Consider the following 19810-nt stretch of genomic DNA (forward strand, 5'->3'; position numbering starts at 1 on the left):
GAGAAAGGCACACATGATTGAAGAATGGATTACACAGATGTAAGTATTCAAAAAGCCACTGTTGGAAAAACAATGTTTTTCAGGGTTATGTTGGTTTGAGACGTTTTTTGCCACGTTATTACACTAGATTTTATGCATCACCTTTGAAATTTTATGTGATTTTGTTTCTCACTGACTTGAAAGAAGAAAAAATAATTCTAAAGTGTCAGTAATTCTCTGCACCAAAGTTTGCAACAAACCGGACATTAAAGAAGAAAAAGTTACGACACTGCCGAGGCTCCAGAGTGCATTCCATTTTCTGGGGCGGATTTGGCTTGGTGCAGGGCAGCTTGAATTCTGAAATGTGTTCTTGTTTCCATTGAGTAATTCTTGTAGTTTTGTCTGAAACAAAAGCAGAGCCACTCTGATGAGTATATCTTTTTAAAACATTTTCAAGTTACCTCTATATTATTGTTGTAAGCAAAACAACTGTAGAGAGCAAAAAAGGCGTTCTTCAGAAGCTCCTTTGTTGCCTACTCTGAAATACAAGGCATGTGTTCCCAGCCAAACAACGCACCTCTTTGTTCTTTATTTGTAGTTCTACTGTCTGGCAATTACCAGAAAAATATAGCTTAGTAAGAAATTGAATCTGGTCCACTCAATCAAAACATTGAATCCATTATTAAATATCTGTAGCATCTACTTAGTTTACATTCAGAAATTAATTTTTTTTTCCCTTCTCGAAGTATAACTAGCGAATTTGAACACAAACATTTTCAGGATTTTTTTTTTTAATCTTTTTAATAAGACAGACTTATACAGCAGACATATATTGAGGCAGAAGAGAAAAAGAAAAAAGAAAGGAGAGAGAAGGAAGCTGTCCTGAATCAGAAGCGGGAAACACCTGCCTCCATCCTATGGTTTTCAACAATGTGTACTGTGTCTAGGAAATAAGGCCAGACAATTTGCTGCTCCGGAAGCTTGGAGAGAGAAAGTGGGCACACACGAGACTCGGCTTTCAAGGAGCACTTCACCAGCCCAGGGACAGACTGGCAGGACTTCTCCCACAAACATCTAGTGGCTCACTCAGCAGCAGCATCTGCCTACAGTCTCCAGCAACTATATCAAGCTCAACAGTTACCCCAACATTACACAAATCTGTATTTTCATGGAAAAGCTTTTATAAAAGAAAATTTGCCCTTAGGACCACCTAGAAAGTGCAGATCCAACTTAATAGGAACTAAGATGTCAGCTCTTGCAGGATGGGTACGGAATCCAGGTATCAAAGAGGAGTAAGACCATTCTAATTTTCTTTTAGAAGACGCTTGCCATCTTTACAGAAACATAACAGTAAGTATTAAACAGTCCATATACCTTAAAAGCATTTCAGTTTAAAACTTGCAATTCAAATCAAGCACAGAAGCATGATGTCTGTCACTATGGCAAGGACAGTCTTTGTGAAAACAAGGAATTCCCCACCCATCCTACTCCAGCTTATAATTTTATGTATGCAACGCCCAAGAGGCTGGCTGGGGAAAGGCGGTTACTGGGTTCTTCTGCTGTATGCTGATCTGAAACTCTGGAGCTTTTTCTTTAAATTAAATAAGATCCTTGACATGCAGATACTGTATTTTTCATCAGCAGGCTGATATTCTTGCTTGTGGCTTAGTCATACAAATAGAAATATTTCCATGCATGACCAACCCAAAATCGTTTATCATCTCACCCCGCTCTTTCTCCCAGAGTTGAAACATTCAAGCCAGCAGCAGTGTGTGGATTTAGGTCAAGCAAACCAGGCACCATGCACAAGCCAAGCGCTCGCCTGCACTGCTGCCAACTGCAAACCGAATTCTGCAGAACCCCGAGACCCGCGATAGCCAACGCATCCTCCCACTAGCGGCTGTGCAGCCAATCCGCGGGTTTAGCTGAAAGTCTATCAGCCCTGAGCCTTTAACACCTCTAACAGCTACCGGTGGAAACATAAGGACTGTGTTTTGGGTTTTTTTTTTTTTCTTTTTATGACTTCCTGAAACAAGGGGAGGGGGTTGTGGTGGATTATTTTTTACCTATCATTACCGTTTCCATGAGCTCTTTCATCATAGCAAGTCTGAGTATCAGCTTTCCATGCACTGGGTGACAAGAAATTTTTCAGAGCTGCTCTCTGCTGCTGCTCTTCAAGCCAAACACCTTCCCTTGAAGGCGTCGGCGACCTAAGCCACTCAGAGCTGTCAGGGGAAAGGTGCAACGGCTGAGTAGCAAGTGACAGAAGTACCAGACGGCATGAGAAGCTCTGAATCTTTTCTTTCTAGACCTCTTCTTAAGAGAGATTTGAACAAGGGAAATGAGGATGGGAGGAGAGGTGTGCTTTGAAGAATGTGAAACCACCGTGTTTTGCTCATGCAATTTTCGCTCTTTTCAGTATCTTCCATGAGTCCACAGAGAACCAGGCTCACAAGCCCAGGAGATTAAGAATTGCAGTATTTTAATGATTGTGTTGACAGGCTTTTGGCATAATCTTCCTTAGGCTGATTCACCACTTTGTCTTGCATAGTGGACTGCCCTGAACGAAAGCTCAAGGCAAGAATGCTATCTGACCTCTTTGAAACTTGAGGCCAGATATCGGTTTTGTAGCTGCTCACACCTGCGTCAGTGACTGGCTCTCTGCACTTGGAAAGATGCAGACATCTGGACTTGTTCAGGATCCAGAGAGAGAGCATACTTGCATACCTTGCAGCATACTTGAAGAGGATGAGGATTACTTGGTTTGGATTCCCTCCCCCCTCAATTTTGGCTCAGCAGGGAAGTAAAGGCTCAGATAGAGGAAAAATCCCCCATATTTTGTTAGTTTTATTATAAAGAACATATAGGATCAAATCCAACTATTCCTGATAAACCTATTTTGCTAGAAAAATCAATCACACAAACCAGTAAAACCAGGTGTTTCAGTTGCCTTTCAGATACACGTGAAACAATACAAAGATACTAAATGAACCTGAAGCATTTTTCATCAAAGGAAGAAAACAGCCCTGCTAGCCTTCAATTTCAGTAATGCTATTTTAACCGTAACAGAAGAGCTTTGATTTAATTTACTACATCTTTCATGAATAAGTAAATAGACTATGAAGATTATTACGTTGTTACACATGGATTATTTCTTATGGAAGTCTTTGACATTAACATCTTAAAAAACTTTTTTTCACCCATATCAGAATGGATGCGTAAGTCACAGGCTGAATGATCAGATAATGTCTACCACTAGGAAGGGCCAAAGCAAAAAAAGGCATATATGCTTCCACTGAAAAATATGAACAATGAGCTTCCATGGTATTAATCAAATGTTTCTGCTTCCCGCTAACCAGTGAAATACTGTACTGACCCACCATTAGACACCAGCATAGGCTTTTCACTTGCTTACTTTGCTCTTTCCAGTAGTTTTATTGCTTCTTCTCTTCTTTCCTGGTCTAGATACAGTATCGCCAGTTCCAGCAAGGCATTTGGAATTAGATAATGGTCATATTTTATCTTCTTCTCACTGCATCGGAAAAGAAATAGCCTCAAGATCTTGAAACGATATATACTTTTCCTCATTTAACAGCTTCAAACACAAATAAATAAGAGATTAGCTAAGATCAGAAGGAGCAATCAATCTCTATTACGACACTTGTCATGTTCTCTATCCAAAGCTGCCTTCCAGGTTTTAAATTGTATTTTGCATTACTACCCTACACAGTACGTTATTTCTCAGGATTACAAAATATTGCCTTTATTACCAGGGAAGTATTAGAAAAGATGACAATATGAGCTCTATCCATGTGAACTGACAAGAAGAGACACCATTCACTGCATGAGGTACAGAAGTACCAAGTATAATGCTGCTATGTCACCTGTCTCTGCAGACTGCAGTTGGCTTTGGGTACAGCTTCTTCATGACTAGTATGAGGAAGGGGGCAAAAAATGGTAAGTGGTACGTCAAACATTTATGCACCTATAGTCCCTCAAAAAAGAGAGAACACCAAAGTACAAAGCGCAGCATTGCAATTCTTCTTCCACACATAGCTACTGACACCAGCAATTAAAACTGTAATTCCTTGGTATCAAAGCAATCGAAACAAATACTAAAGATGCTGCAGTCCTCTCACTTCTATTCATATCAGTTACATTTCCTCTTACTTGAAATGAATAGTTAACTGAGAAATTCAAGAACTCTCCTGTATGCCAGGTATGAAAACTTACTTTAAATAGATGTAATAAAAATGGTCTTCTGCTTCTGAGATCTTGCCCAAATGCTTGAGGCATAAGCCCTTTAACAGTTTTATCACACACTGGTCATCTGCTAGTAATTCTGTAGCTGCAAGATGAAGTGAATGGCACATATTAGAGAACTCTAGAGCAACAGAGACTTTCCTACCTGTAGGGGAACTCTTACACAGGCAGGTGCGAGCACAACCCATTTACTGGAACATAGGACAGAAGGAGCTAACTGGTCATTTAATGCAGAGACAAACACGCATCAACCTTTTCACAAATTGGTCAAATACTGCCTAAAAAGCGTTGGGCTGTTCTTTCCCTCCCTATTCCCCCTGCAAGGCTATTCCACAATCTTACTGACACCACAATCTTACTGACACCTAAAAACTAACTGAAGGTGCCCACTTTGGAGATACTGAGGTCCAATTTATTTTCTCTCCATCACACGCCTTTATTGTCCTTCAGCACGTATAGCTCTTCTCTTCCTTGACTTCTAGTCACGTGACCTATTTGTATACCTTTTATCAATTCTCCACCTTTGTTCGGCTGATCAAAAATAGGCCAAACTTTGCTACCTGCACCTCACACTCCCTCACCTTCTTACCATCCCACCTTCTCACTTCTTTAGAGTTTATACTTCTCATTAGGAGTGCCCAGAATCTTACCAGCCTTACCAGTGCCTAGTTCAAACAGATTCTACAAATCCCCGCAAAAAGCCATTCTTACCCACAATTTACCAACTAGAGAAAAAAGGGAACAAAGAAATAATTCAGTTATTCAAAAAATGTAACAAAATGGATGACAAGGTGAAAGAGTCAAAAGCCTTCTTCCAAGGTGTTGCCTTCACTGAAAATATTTTTCCATTCTCATTTTCAATTAATTAAAAAGTTGATAGGTCTAGCTGGACTTTCAGGCAAGTGTTTCAACTCTCGTGTAACACAATGTGCACAGAAGTCCAAGATGCTAGAAAAGACTGCAATGCAGTGATTTAGCCCATACTACTTTGTCAACGGGAGCTTGAACCTTTTGCAGGAAGGTGTATATATATATATAATCGTAAGATCAAATATTTAGTAAGGGAAAACTGTGCGAGAAAAGCTGTGCAGGCTGGCTGCACTCCCATGGGAGGTGGGAAAGATGGCAAGAAATAAACATCAATTCAACTTTCTCACGGATGGCTAATGAGCAGACTGACAGAGGATGTGGTAGCAGAGCCTGTTTCAGTTCAGCAGTTTCTTATGCTCACTCATAGTGTGAAGGAAGCCCATCCCCGACATCCCAGGTTTCTACAGCATACCATTAACATATGAACACCATTCAGCCCAAGGTCACATCATAAACTGACAACAGTTTTAAACCAGGACTGACTTGTCTTCCTTCCATTTATCCTTCAAAACTGAAATACAGCATCTGATAACAAAGCTTCTTGATCCAAGTAATCAAGTCAATGCATATGCTGATTTTGATCTAGCAAAATAAACAGTCCTTTAATATGTGTCATAAACTATTCCTCATACACATCTGTGGATAGAAAAAACAACTTTCTACTATTGTAAGTTATTGCTATATTAAAAAGGAAAATTATTGCTATCTGCATAAACAGTTCATCGTTCCATTATCTATGTTCCTCCCATGATCAGATTAACTTTACTAATGAGTGTCTGTCTTTATTCACAGATAATATCTTTAGCTATTGCACTGTAAAATACCTGCTTAAACCATATCTCTGATTACCTGAACTTCTTGCCAATGCCTCTTCTGCTTCAATTAAAGTCTCTAACATGCCTTCTGTTAAGTTGGGACATTTTCCAATTACAGCATAGCCATTCCAGATATACATCATTTCCTAGGGTCAGGGAAAAATGACAGCATCATTAATTACAGTACTGGATAAATGCAGATATCAAATACTATAGTTTATCTCTGTATGATGAAAAAGTTACAGATGCCTTAAACAAACAGTCAGTTTGTCAAAACAGTTTCATTGCAACTGAAACTGTGTTACATTGGTTTTCAGAACAAATTAGAGGACAACTAAAGAGCCATTTACTACACAGAATGCAAGGAGGATTGCTTGAACAGAATGCAAACACAAGCTCACCCACAGATGAAGGCAAGTACCAACAAAACAGACTGACTTGAAACATTCATGGCACATGGTTAACTGTCCCTTAATTAATGTCTCCTCTTGTTTTCAGTTCTATTCTAGCCAGGGCAGTAAGAACTACAAGTAACTACAACATATTGCTTCCACAGAAAAAATAGAGAATCTCAGGATGACAAAACGAAATTAAAAGAAAACCAAACCCCCTAACCTTTAAGCCAAGCTTCGAACAAACCAGCAACATTTTAGAGCCGAACCGTAAACCCTTTAAATTCCTCAGTTTTGTTTGATGTTCCCACAGAAAGTAACTTCCTTCTTATTCAACTGCTTTTAGAGTAAATTTTATTAAAAACTATTGGTTTAATTCCTATTTGTTACTGGGGTTCTCTCTTAAGTATCGCCAGACCAAATGTGCCCATTGCCACTAGCAATCATGGAGCTAACAGTGGAAAGATTATATAGACTTAGAACTGCTCCTCATGACAGGTTATTTATTCTAGTTATTTATTTATATGGCCTATTTGATAATTTGAAGCCTTTTCATAAAATTTCTGCAGAGAATAACTGTGTTCTGGAACTGTAGTCCAAAAAGCTGTCAGGCTAGAGTAAACGCAACAGCATGTTAAGCTCAGTCACTGTTGCTTTCACCATCTGGTCTCTACTGACTGGAAAACCTGTGCTGAACTTCCTGTATCTAGTGCAGATTTGATAACATGGTTTTGAAACAAAAAGTATTGAAACCACGTTTACTGCAGGCTAAAATCTCTGAGCTAAGACTGCTTAAGGATTTGCTCCTTTCAGCAAGTCCCTTCACAGTGAAGAAAAAAAAAAATCAAAGAGATGAGATTCTGCACCCCACTGCACGTCCTCAGAGTGCTTTTAACTGTTCAGCTGCGGCATCTGCTGCCTCTGAAATGCAACTGCAGCAGAAACAAAGGGCGCAGTGCCCGGCCACTCCAAGGAGAGCTCTTAATACAGAAACCTGTTCTGCGAAAATCCCTTTAGAAGAGCCCAGCCAAACCCCAGGTGTATACTTTTCTTACTCTCTACAAACTCCGAAACCTGAAAGGCAAATCAAAGTAACCTAATTACTCCTCTCATTTCAGTCTTAAGACTCAGCGGAAAGTGGCCCCTAGTGAATACCCACACTATGCTGTAACAACGACATTTCTTCAAGAAGCACTGTGTCACATATCCAGCTGGTGGGCTGAGAAATGACTACTCACTGGGGTCTCCAAGAGGCTCTCTTTGTTCAGGCATTTTCTTAAAGAGTATTTACTAATTATCCATCTGCTTCTCAAACACAACAGCTCAAAGCACTGCAAATGTTAACACCACTGCACTTGGCAAACCTGTGGACTCAAAATCCTTTTATGTTCTTTTATGTGTTCTTTGCAGACAGATTTTTGTAAGTGCACCAGGAGCACGGCAATGGGTGCCTTATGCAGCTGTTCTCCCAGGGAACTGGCCAAAAACAACAAAAAACCCCCAGTGCGCAATTATGCAATGGTTTTCTGGAGTGGCTAAAGGATTTGGTTGTTTCTTCCCTGCTCCTGTGAGTTGCTCTGGAGAGCACCACACTGCAAACATTCAGGGGCACATTAAATAGATGCTTACATGCAGTTCCCAACTCTTCCATTGTTTCCTTGATTTCCCCTCTCCCTCGTAACTTGTACCTTAAAGTCTTCTTTTAGTAGTCCCAGTAAACGATACATGACTAAAAAGACCTAGGGCAAAGTTCCTCTAAAGGGAATCAAATGAAAGCTGTTAGGAGCATGCTAGTCTATAGCTGGAATAATGAGTTACACATGCAACACATTTACGTGTCACAAACAACTGGCTTAGTTCCCTGTGGCTGGTGCATGCCCCAGTTTTACAGCATTCCTCGCATTCATTTGGCTTTGCTGTGGGAACATTCCAGTCTCCTGCAGAGGTTTTACCTTAGAAACACGGAAGGATACTATTCTAATTATTGTGGGTTTATTTCAATAAATTAAAAAAAAAAGTGTTAGCAAGGTGGTGCTGGGGAATATTTCTAACTTACCAATGGTGGAACAGGCAAAGGAATGGGGTTTGAAGAAAGATACCGTCGAGCTTTCCGAATTGCGAACTTTTCAGTAGGCAGAGATTTCCCTGCAATTTTCAGTTTCAAACTGGGAACAATTCTGAAAGTTTAAAGGAAAATGTAAGGAATTTTTCCTCTATGAACCTCTAGGAAAAAAAAAAAACCCAAAACTGTCAAACTTAAAAAAAAATCAAACCAAAGCAAATTTAAAAAAGCTGTTACACACTGCTGCTGTCTCTGGGGAAGCTGCGCAGTACATATTCACCAAAGGTGTCTTTATGCAGGGCACGTGCATCTCTAGGCTTCCTCTTGAATCAAGCAGGAGGAAGGGGGCTCTTCCCCACCCAAAGAATAAATCAGATGATGCACCTCACTTACAAAGGGCCCAGCTCTCCTCACAGACTAAGAAAGAGGAAAACTAGCTTTTGTCAATGTTCCTCCCACTCTCCCAAAGACCAAACCTATTACTCTGTAATGGATCCCAAATCCAGAGAAATCTGCTTGAAAGGAGTATATAAGATATGGAAAACCTGAAAGTATCAACATACCGTAAGCACATAAAAAAATGATACTTAGATTTTATCAAAAAATTGTAAAAATCAAAGTAACCTATTTTCTTTGCCCCTGGCAAGGTTTAGGCATTTTTTTAGCTTAAACATCAGAATCAGGTTAACTCCCTGTGTTAATAATACATATACTCACTGGCACATTTAACTATTTCATTTTCTCTCAGACTCAAACCTCAAGAATCCAGTTGTACTGATGTCTCCCCCAAGGAGATACACATCTTGTAGCACAATCCAGTGAAAACTTTCATATCTTACATGCCATTTTGATTAAAGGAAACAACTGAAAAAGAATGTGTATGTTACAGGCAACAGCAGCAGCCACTGTATGGCTGACAGATTTAATATCCTGTCCCTAAAGTATTTCCAGGCCAGAAAAATCTGCTGTCTGAACTCAGGGTCCACTTTAGTCTAGGGAAATGTTTCATTCTGCAATTTCTTACCAATCCAATGCTACTTGTGCAGATCTTCCGAACTGCACAGTGAGGAATTTTGCCTCTCTTCCCCCAACACTGTGACGTGAAAAGACAGGAAACCGTTGTAAGTAGGAGTTACTAAATTTTACCTAAATAATTCAGCTTCACTGTCTCCAAAAGGACTGCAGTCATCTGGTCCAAACATACTGAGATAAGCAGCTTTCATGTAAATGTAAGTAGCCTGCAAATGCAATCAAGAATATCTATACCAAAAAGTGAATTTACAGCATCACCATTATTGATATAAAGAATAAAACAGCAATGGAGAGGAAGAAATTGCTGCTTTTGCTCACAAACATATCATCTTACACAATTTTAAGCAGGATATAAGTACTTCAGAAAGTGGAGTATAGAGTTCTTTTTAATCACGTATGTCTTTGTTTACTTTGTATCAGTTTATAGCATATGTCCAAATTCCAAGAACAAATGTCACGTTTATATAAAATGATCTTATATTACTCTCAGGAATACAGGCTAGAAAATTTATGAGAGGTCATGCTCAGAGAAAAGAAGTATTGCTATATAGTCTATGGGTCCAATCACAACTTGGCAGCATATCTCCAATATTACATTCTAGGAAACAGATTTTGAATTCAGGTTTTGATTTCATTTAGTTCACGTAGTTACTAGTTTGTTACCATCACGTTGAACTTACATATTAATAGATTATGTATTAACAGGAAGGATCTCCTCTGCCTCTCTAAGGCCCCAGCAATACAGTATAAAACTCTACATAGAGTTTAGGAGGAGACACAACAATATTAATCCCACAGCACTTCAGACAGTAGAGCTTTTAAGCTAGGTGGTGCACCCTTGGCTGCGGGAGTTCTGTGGGAGCTGTTCAGACCCATGGGCCTGGCCGAACGCGTTGCTGGGATCCCAAAGGGCACAGGAGGCCCATACTGCAGTTTTCACCTGAGTGGGAGCACTGAGAGAGCTGCCTTGGACCTTATGTCAGTTTTGGTTCCACTTGGCCAATACATACAATGCGTAGTAGAAAAAACACAGATATCCTCCTCACACCCACAGTCTGATCACGTTAAGAAGAAACAAACCTCCAGTGAACCACACATCTGCTGTGGCCAGACTTATTCCCTTCTGACAGATTTCCCTGGGGCTCAGGGGAAGATGAAGGGAGGAAAGCTACCAGAGTTCTGGATGGAAGAGCTACTCCCTTCCAGACACACAGGGCAAGGCGCCTCATCTAATTATGCTGATTATCCTGGAGGCACCATCATGGTTAGCCTCCCTCATCACCAAAAGAGCTTATACCCATAATGTAATGAAAGAGTGGCAACCTGCACCATTAATTGCAATGTGCTGATGACACAACCTGTCAATACACAGCAGAACATTTTTAACAAGCTGTTCCTCCTAAACGAGTCAGGCCCAAAAGATTTCTGTTTGCCCACAGTCTGTTCAGATTTGAATGTTTGCAATTCACATTGTTCTATATGAGCCACAGCAAACTGGGTTTTGTTTTACAATCTTCATCTTCAAAGCTACAAAAGCTTCAAGGCTACAAAAAGTCAACTCAGTCTGATTAAAAGTTCAGAGATAATTAAAGGGTCTTCCCCTCTCCTGTTCCACTGAACTTACCTTTGACCAAGTGTTTTCTTTGCTTAGCAGGTCTGCATAGAAGAAAGCCATCTTCCACTGGCGCTTGTAGGTGAAGCACCACATGAGCTCCCAGTAACACATGTGATGGAACTGCTTCCAATATTGCTGAGCCTCGCAACATTCTTCATACCTATTAATTGCCTGAACACAAAGATTTCCAAACACTGCTTATTCAGGTGCAGATGCACAGAGACCGGTGCTGTAATAGACACTGGGACTCCATGGCTCTTGCAACTTCCAAATTATTAACAGCCCAGTATTCCCCCAAATATTACATTCCAGTAAAGGGATGTACTGTGCCCAGAGCTCAGTAATAATAATAATAGTTTTTTAACTGGGGAGGTACCAGTTGACTGGAAGGTTAGCAAACGTGACACCCATCGACAAGAAGGGCTGGGAGGAGGATCCAGAGAACGGCAGGCCTGTCAGTCTAACCTCGGTGCCAGGGAAGGTTATTCTGAGTGCCATCACCAGGCACGTATAGGACACCCAGATGATCAGGCCCAGTCAGCATGGGGTTGTGAAAGCCAGGTCCTGCTTGACTAACCAGATCTCCTTCTATGACAAGATGACGTGCTTAGTCAATGAGAAAAGGGCTGTGGATGTTTTCTACCTAGGCTTCAGTAAAGCTTCTGACACTGTTTCCCACAGCATTCTCCTGGAGAAACTGGCTGCTCATGGCTTGGATGAGTGTTCTCTTTGCTGGATAAAAATCTGGCTGGATGGCCAGGCCCAAGGAATGGTGGTGAATGGAATTAAATCCAGTTGGTGACTGGTCACCAGTGGCATCCCCCAGGGCTCAGTCTTGGGGCCTCTTCTCTGTTTATCAATGATCTGGATGAGGGGATCGAGGGCACCCTCAGTAAGTTTGCAGATGACACCAAGTTAGGTGAGTGTGTTGATCTGCCTGAAGGTCAGGAGGCTCTACAGAGGGACGTGGACAGGCTGGATCAATGGGCTCAGGCCAATTGTATGACGTTCAACAAGGCCAAGCACCGGGTCCCACACTTGGGTCACAGCAACCCCCTACAAGGCTACAGGCTTGGGAAAAGCAGCTGGAAATTGCCTGGGGAAAAGGACCTGAGGATGTTTGTTGACAGCAGTTGAATATAAGCCACCAGTGTGCCCAGGTGGCCAAGAAGGCCAACAGCCTCCTGGCTTGTATCAGCAATAGTATGGCCAGCAGCAGTGATCATCTGGGAAGTGATAGGTCCCCCTGTACTCAGCACTGGTGAGGTTGCACCTTGAATACTGTGTCCAGTTTGGGGTCCCTCACTTCAAGAAGGACATTGAGGTGCTGGAGCGTGTACAGGGAAGGGCAACAAAGCTGGTGAAGTGACTAGTGCACAAGTCCTGTGAGGAGTGGTTGAGGGAACTGGGATTGTTTAGCCTTGAGAAAAGGAGGCTGAGACCTTATCACTCTCTACAAATACCTGAAAGGAGGTTTAGCAAGGTGGGAGTCAGCCTGTTCCCCCAATTACAAATGCCAGGACAAGAGGAAATAGCCTCAAGTTGCAGCAGGGGAAGTTTAGTTTGGGTATTATGGAACATTTCTTTAAGAAAGGGTTGTCAAGCACTAAACAGGCTGCCAGGGCAGTGGTGGCGTCCCCATGCATGGAGGTATTTAAAAAATGTGCAGATACGGTGCTGAAGGACGTGGCTTAGTGGTGATCTGGCAGTGCTAGGTTAACAGTTGGACTTGATGATCTTAAAGGTCTCTTCCAACAATTCTGTGACACAGTGTCCCTGTCTTTTGGACATGCATTTTTCACCTCCTTAATTCTTTCAAGTCTTGTCCGGCTCTCCACTCAGACAGAAGGCAAAGGATTACCACTGGATGTTACTAAAGGCACAACGTGCATCAGGATAGGAAATCAATAAGAAAATTGTGTCATTAATGCTGGCGAACTAGGTTAGCACCAGAAACTAAGAGGGGTAGCAAAATGAGCTGGTTGAACAAGCTCACAGCTCAAAACAACATAGTTTCCAAGACTCCTATTTGTAGTTCATAACCGATAAATTACGAATAGTCACAGGAATTACAAACTCACAGGAAGCATCAGCCAAAAAGAAAACATTGTTCTTGGAGGAGTTTTTCTAAAGCTTTTGAGACTTACTTTCCCAAGAGCAAAAGGATACTTACCGCATCAATATTACCCTTTAGTGTTTCTATCCTGCCTGCAAAAAACAGGAATATGGCTCCCTGTAATAAATAATAATAAAAACAGAAGTATTCTATAACAGTTTTCAAGCTGACCATACAGTCTAGAGCTTTGTTATCTGGCAAGAAAACATTAAATGATCATACAAAACTAAATAATGATTTGTTTTACCTTTGGATAACGAGCCAAGTAAGGCTTAAGTAGTCTTTCTGCCTCCTCAACATTTCCTTTCCCTGTCCCTAGAATTCATAAAAATGCAAACGATAAAAAAAGTAAGAAAAGAAAAAAAACCCCACAACCCCAAGAACAGGAATGCAAAGTAGTGATTAGCCTTTCTCATCTGGCCAATCTGTAAAGTTCCTCTCTGACAAGTAAGGCATACATGCAGGTTGGTGTGGCACTAAGCTGGCAAGCAGCAAGGCTTACTGACTTAAACTCGCTCATGTGTAGACAAACACATTTTATAGAAGACTTTAGCAGGAGGTAACAGGGAGTATGTCTCAGTGGGTAGCTATCACCTCCCAGAAAAGTTGGGGATGACACACAAACATAAACAAAGTATTCAGGAATTCATCGCTTACAACCATTATTTTAACCTCCCAAATAACACACCCCACTACCAAAGACAGACCTTGTTCTCACCACTTCCTTTGCTATCCCCATCATCTCCCTTTTTATGCACCAAAGAAACCTCCATCTTGAAGATTAAGACACCCTCTTCAGTTATGATCACTATCGTAAAATTACCCACAAATGAGTTTCCTTTAATCTGGTCATGAACAAACAATTCACCAACAAACAGGCGATGGAATCATTTTTTCCCCATGTGACCCACAAGAACTAATCAAATCCAAGAGTTATTATAAACAATCTTACCTAACACAAAGGTCATGAAAGTATGATAGCAAAGCAACAGCATGGTACACAGCACCGACCTAAAGCTGTATGATGATGCTCCTTCTTGAAGCTGCAGCAGACCATGCTCCTGTGCAAACAGAGGTGAGGAGGACAAAGTATTGGAAAAGAATCAAAGCTGAGTTTTGCTAGTTCGTGAACTTCTGCCATGTCATCTACAGATCACTCACTCACCAAAGTCCTAAAATGCACTGACATACATTGCTTACATAGCAAAAATAAAAATACTCATATGAAGTTATCTAACAGTTTTTCATGGAGTTACTGCTTAGCCTGTAAAACATGATGACAGAGCAGCAACTTGGGATGTATCACATGGTTAACACAAGAGAACACGAGGCAGCTTATTGCCATCACCCAAGTGTTGCTAAACAGCCTTCCAGAAAGAAAAAACCTAGAGCTTTGAAATGCGAGGCAAATTAACACATAGGGCCATTGTCCAGTGTGCCCATGTTTGTTACTATTCACTGCAGAAACAAGTTAAAGATAGCAAGGAGGAAAAATAAAATCTGTCACTACCAGGGCAAAAGATGAAAGGGAAAAAGAAGGTTTTAGAGTATGCCAAGAACAAAAGGAGCTTTGCAATGATGTTGGCCTGCTACCACCAGTGGAAAAATAGGATGAAAAGAAGAATATTTCTGTTTGCTTTGGGAAGAACTAAAGCAATCAGCTATGAAGCTGTACTTGTATTAAATGAGAGTGTGACAGATAACCAACTTTAAGGATTCAAGCTCCTGAGGCAACAGCATTTAGCAGCCCATCCTAGAGCCAGTTCCATGGTATCAACAGCAAGAATATAAATACGGAAATGTATTAAACATGAGATCTGCCTCCTAGTAAATACGGACAGTAAGATGTCCTCTGTGCGCAGGGGAAAATTCTGTTTAAAAGTTCACTAAGACTGCAATGGAAAGTTACTGCAAGATGATGTACGTGACTATATGGACATTTTTTCGAACCATTTACACTCTAAATAGGGTCCTTGAGGGATGGCTAGTAGAGCCACTGCAAAAAGTGCCAGAGAGAGCACTCAAGAGAAATCTCAACACGGATTTTCACCTTTTGCGTGTCCTTGCCATCAGAGAGGTGTTATGCAACTTCACCCTGGAGCCTGTAATCATATTCTAATTTTCATCATAGATACACTTTTTTACTTAACTAGTGTGGTTAAGTGTTTTCACACAAATACAGTTATTTTCTGGTTTTTTTAAAAAAATCTTAATTTACATTAATTACTGTTCTAGGGAAAGGTACCATTAACACACTTACTTGCAGGTCAGTTAGTACAATATCTAGCCTGGGCAAAATAATGAAAATACTGACTTGTATGTCACTTCAGAAGAAATTAAAAGATACTAAAATCATTACTGAAAATCAATGACTTAATGAAAATCAAGCACCCAGCAAAATAAAGCCAACTTCATTTTGATAAAAGTTTGATTTGAGATAAAAGTTTGATTGATACAGATAAGTAACAAAATATTATATATTCAGCCTCTTTAAACTGCTCAGAAGAAAACCAAAAATATTTGGATGTAAAAAAATGTAGCACTGTAACACTGTGAGGTAGAAGTAAAACAAAACATTCTGTGGAATGGATTTTGGCAGAAAAAAGTTCCAAAGAGATTTCCAAAGTACGTTTTTTGGAGGTAAAAATCTTCAGGCTGAGTATTCCACTGAGTCTTTACTGACATCGGTACTAGATATCTTCTGTATATTACAAAAATACATATAAAATTAATGCTGACCATATTTGTGATTAGCACTAAGAATGATACAGAAATTTTATTAGCCATAGAGAATAATACAATCATGTGTCAAGTTGATCTCACTTATGTATTTTAGTCTCAAAAATGTATTCTGATACAGCCAAACACAAAGTTATCACTTGTACAGACAAGGCATGTACCCCACATCCCTCCTACATGGGACTGCATCGTGAAAAGCAGGAACTGTGAAGCAACTGGCTTAAGAACATTGCCTATTCATCAGAAGAGGGCTGCAAATCCAGCACACTTAAGTCAAAATTCTTAAACTGAGCAATTACACAGGTATGGGAAGCTCATAACCAAGCAAGTAACCAAGTTACTTCACTCTGTGGTATGGCCGTAATCCTGTTTTGTCCAGCACAAGCATTAAAGAATGCTTATTTTTCACTCTGCTGCTTTAATACCCCAAGCTTTCTATATTAAAGTAACAATATAATCAGTAGACACAGTATGAAAAAAAGAAATCTAGCAGTAGATGTTACTAGTATTACAACTCTTGCTTGTAGAAAGGACTGCAACAAAGCCATTTCTCCTCCAAAAACTCTTGCAAAACTGCTTCTGTCATGATGAGATCCCCAGAAAAGTTCGATGATGAATGTTGTTGCTGGGAAACATGGTTTAGCTACCACAGTCAGCCAGCCTCCCTAGGCTCCCTCTGTGGCTGGCAGAGGCAGAGGAACTCCTCCAAGGAACAGTTCAGTGCAGAAGCTTAGGTCAGACATTATGAATCACCTTTTCAAGCACCTACTCCAGCTCCACAGGGAGCCTGTGGAGATTAGCCAGCAAACCTCATCAGCTAAATGAGGTGTCATGAGTTGGGCAATACCCCCATGTAATTAATCTTCACAGGGATCACACTGATCTCAGAACCAAACCACAAGCAGCTACTGCTTGAGTCTGAGGAGAAGCTCTGTAAACACTCACTGGTGCCAGTCACTGAGTATATTATGTTTGTTAGGACACACCTTCTAACCATAAATAACCCATAAGTATCTCCCACACCTACACCACAGGTGACATGGGCAATCCCAGAACACCAGGAATGAGCTTACAAAGCCTGTTACAGCCTATTATACTGCTACAATAAAAAACAGACGTCAAGGCAGTAAGGGCTCATAATTTCTCCAAAATACTTAAATGAATTATCACATCTGTGTTTTCACACAAGATGTAAGTTACTCTGAAGGGTGTAAGATACGGAGAGCACGGAACAACAACACTTCTTAGAGATCCAATACGATAACTCTCACCTTTCTGTGCAAGTTCCTCATAGCATCCACGATCTCTTAATTCCAAGACTGTCGCTACACTATATTACCTCACTATCTCACTGATTTGATCCTTGTCCCAAGACATCCAATGCTCTGTCATTCCCCACGTGAGCAGTGGGGAAGACAAACGAGGACAATGCTCAAAACCATTATCAGGCAGTGCTGAGATTGGTTCATATCTATTTCAGCTGTCACTGTCTAAAACCCATCTACTTTCCCGAAGTGAAAGCTCTTGAAGGATATTTATAAATCACTCTCTTTTAATTAGGGATCTTGACAATGAAAGCAAAGCAAGGTCATCCTTCATGTCCCATGACCTAATCACATTACTGCAGGGTTAGCAAGGCGCATGGATGCTACTAACAGCTTTAACGAAAAGCTGACTAATTAAACTGGTAGACAGGGCATTTGAATGTATTCCATGAAATAATTTTAGATTTAACCTTAATTTAAAATTTGTGAAAGAGACTAAAATGCAATTCAAAAAGATGCTTAGTGTAAAACTGGAATTCAATCTGTTACAAACCGACAGATCAAAAATACTCTTCAGCTCAGCTGCTTTGGGAAAAATGTCCTAGCACATCAAAAAGTTTATCTGAAAGTTTTCCTGCCTTCCTCTGAATGATGTCATCTGACCCCCTGAGAGATTGCACTTAACGTATGGTGGGCTCACGTCAAACTTTTCTACAGTTTAGCAGCACAGTGGGATTGTCTGCAAAATAAGAACAAGAGTAAATATTAGCCTGAGGCCTGGCAGAGGAGTCAGTAAGAAGGGTTCAACGATTATATGGGAGACAGTGCAAGGTCTCTTCTGATCTCACATCAGAAGTTATCATTAAACACAATAAGTCCAGATGGGACACACGCTCCACCTTCTGCCCAACAAATGAGGAAGGCAGCCTCCTCAGCACAGGCTACCTGATGGTGTGTAATACATACCCCTGCCCACAAAAAATTTGCACAAAATTAGGCAAAAATGCATTGAACATAGATGTCCAAATGCAGGGCCTACGCCATTAAACACAAATAAGCCTTTATTTTGATACAGTGAGAAGAGCACAACTGGCACATCTTGGACTGCAAAGGAACAAATGTGGCCTCAGGCTACTTTTATACCATCTTGATCTTATCCAACCTGCTATTTTGAGACTCCAGACTGCTGCTAAGTTGATCATGTTGTCCACGGTGCCCACAAATGGCTTAGGAACTAATGAAGCTTTGGGTGTGTCATAATTTACTGTCAGACATGACATGTCTGAGAGACAAGAAGAGTCCCTAGGGGCAAACCTGCTGGCTGCAAGGCAGATGAGTATTGTTGAAGATACCACAATGCAATTTTATATCCAGTTTTGATAAACTTATGACCCACGCCAAAAGCAAGCTGTCCTCCAGTGCACTGTAGCTCTCTTAGGTAAACTGTAAACAGCTCAAGGCACTAACCATGGGTCTTTTTTTCCCATCTTTTGCACAATCTGGTGCTCACCTTGAGCACTTAATGGAAAAGACTGCAAGACCAAACACAGATATGCTCAAAACTCCTTTCCTCTGGATGAGGTGCAGCGCATGACACACAAACTTTCCCCTTCCTCCTCTGTCACTGATTCTTTCTTCACCTTCTAGGCTCTTGTCTATACTGCAAGGGACAGATTCCTTTGGAAAACCACCACTGGAAAGGACTGGAAATGCACTGTAATTTTGCTTTTGGCTTTAGGGATCTGACTCACAAATGTTAAACGCAAAAGGACTTTGTTAGCATGTTAATGTAAATGACCATCATTGAACTTTGATCAACATGTTTAAAACAGTCCTTTCTTATGGTGTGTGGAGCACAGGGTTTTGCTTAAGTTTGTGCCAATTTAGGTCATGCTTCAGTAAGTTATTAAAAAACTGGAACAGGAGCTGACTCATCAACATAAATATCAGCCCACTCATAGCCATACAAGAAGTCCTAGAGCCAAAAGAAAACAACAGAAATTCAATTAGAGGGACAATTTTCATCTGCAGTAAAAAGGTGAGTGTTCAGCAAAGTATTCTCAGAACTCTGTCGGTACATGAATTGCCCCTACATTTCTAGGAGAATATTTTGCTTTAGATGCTCTTTGTTTTCATAGCTGACAGACAGAACTACTTGATTTTTGCCTCTACTGCTTGTGAAACAGCACCTGGTCAGCTCCTGGAAATTGCCACATGCTAATCCACGCTCTGCCAAAAGCTCCTTGCTTTTAAACTAGATATTTTATTTCAGATCTAAGACGCTTCCTGTAAACTAATAAAATGGTGATGGCACTCATCCACCTGCACCTCTGATTAAAGAAACATTTTTCTCTCTGAAACTTGTTTTGTAAATAAAAAGCATTACAACAGAGTTCCCAGCATTTATGGAATGGTTTAGGTTAAAGAGACCATGTTTTCTTAATCCAGGAACCCAACTTTGAGTCAATCTCATGTTCTGCTGGTAGAACGAGACACAAGGGCACGTACAAGGTATCAAGGCCAAGATATTCCTATCCATTTAGTATCCTATTTTAGAACAACAAACCCAATGTGATGGCTTAGCAACTTCTCCTGTTTCAGAAAAGAAGTTTGCGTCAAACTAGCCAATTGATATTCCCTACCATTTGACATCAGCTGCATC

General features: G+C 40.6%; 1 protein-coding gene across 1 annotated transcript; it reads right to left on the reverse strand.

The window, feature by feature from the left end:
- Positions 1 to 260: 260 nt before the first annotated feature.
- Positions 261 to 14205, reverse strand: TTC39A (tetratricopeptide repeat domain 39A; the record flags this gene model as incomplete). Its single annotated transcript, XM_010133715.1, has 10 exons — positions 261 to 381; positions 3395 to 3511; positions 4213 to 4327; positions 5962 to 6073; positions 8376 to 8496; positions 9528 to 9619; positions 11038 to 11199; positions 13202 to 13261; positions 13392 to 13459; positions 14097 to 14205. Coding segments are annotated over 10 exons (1077 nt in total), but the record flags the coding sequence as incomplete, so codon positions are not given.
- Between the last annotated feature and the right edge of the window lie 5605 nt (positions 14206 to 19810).

The sequence above is a fragment of the Buceros rhinoceros genome, unplaced genomic scaffold (assembly GCF_000710305.1).
Source record: "Buceros rhinoceros silvestris isolate BGI_N320 unplaced genomic scaffold, ASM71030v1 scaffold10753, whole genome shotgun sequence".
Classification (NCBI taxonomy): Eukaryota; Metazoa; Chordata; class Aves; order Bucerotiformes; family Bucerotidae; genus Buceros; species Buceros rhinoceros.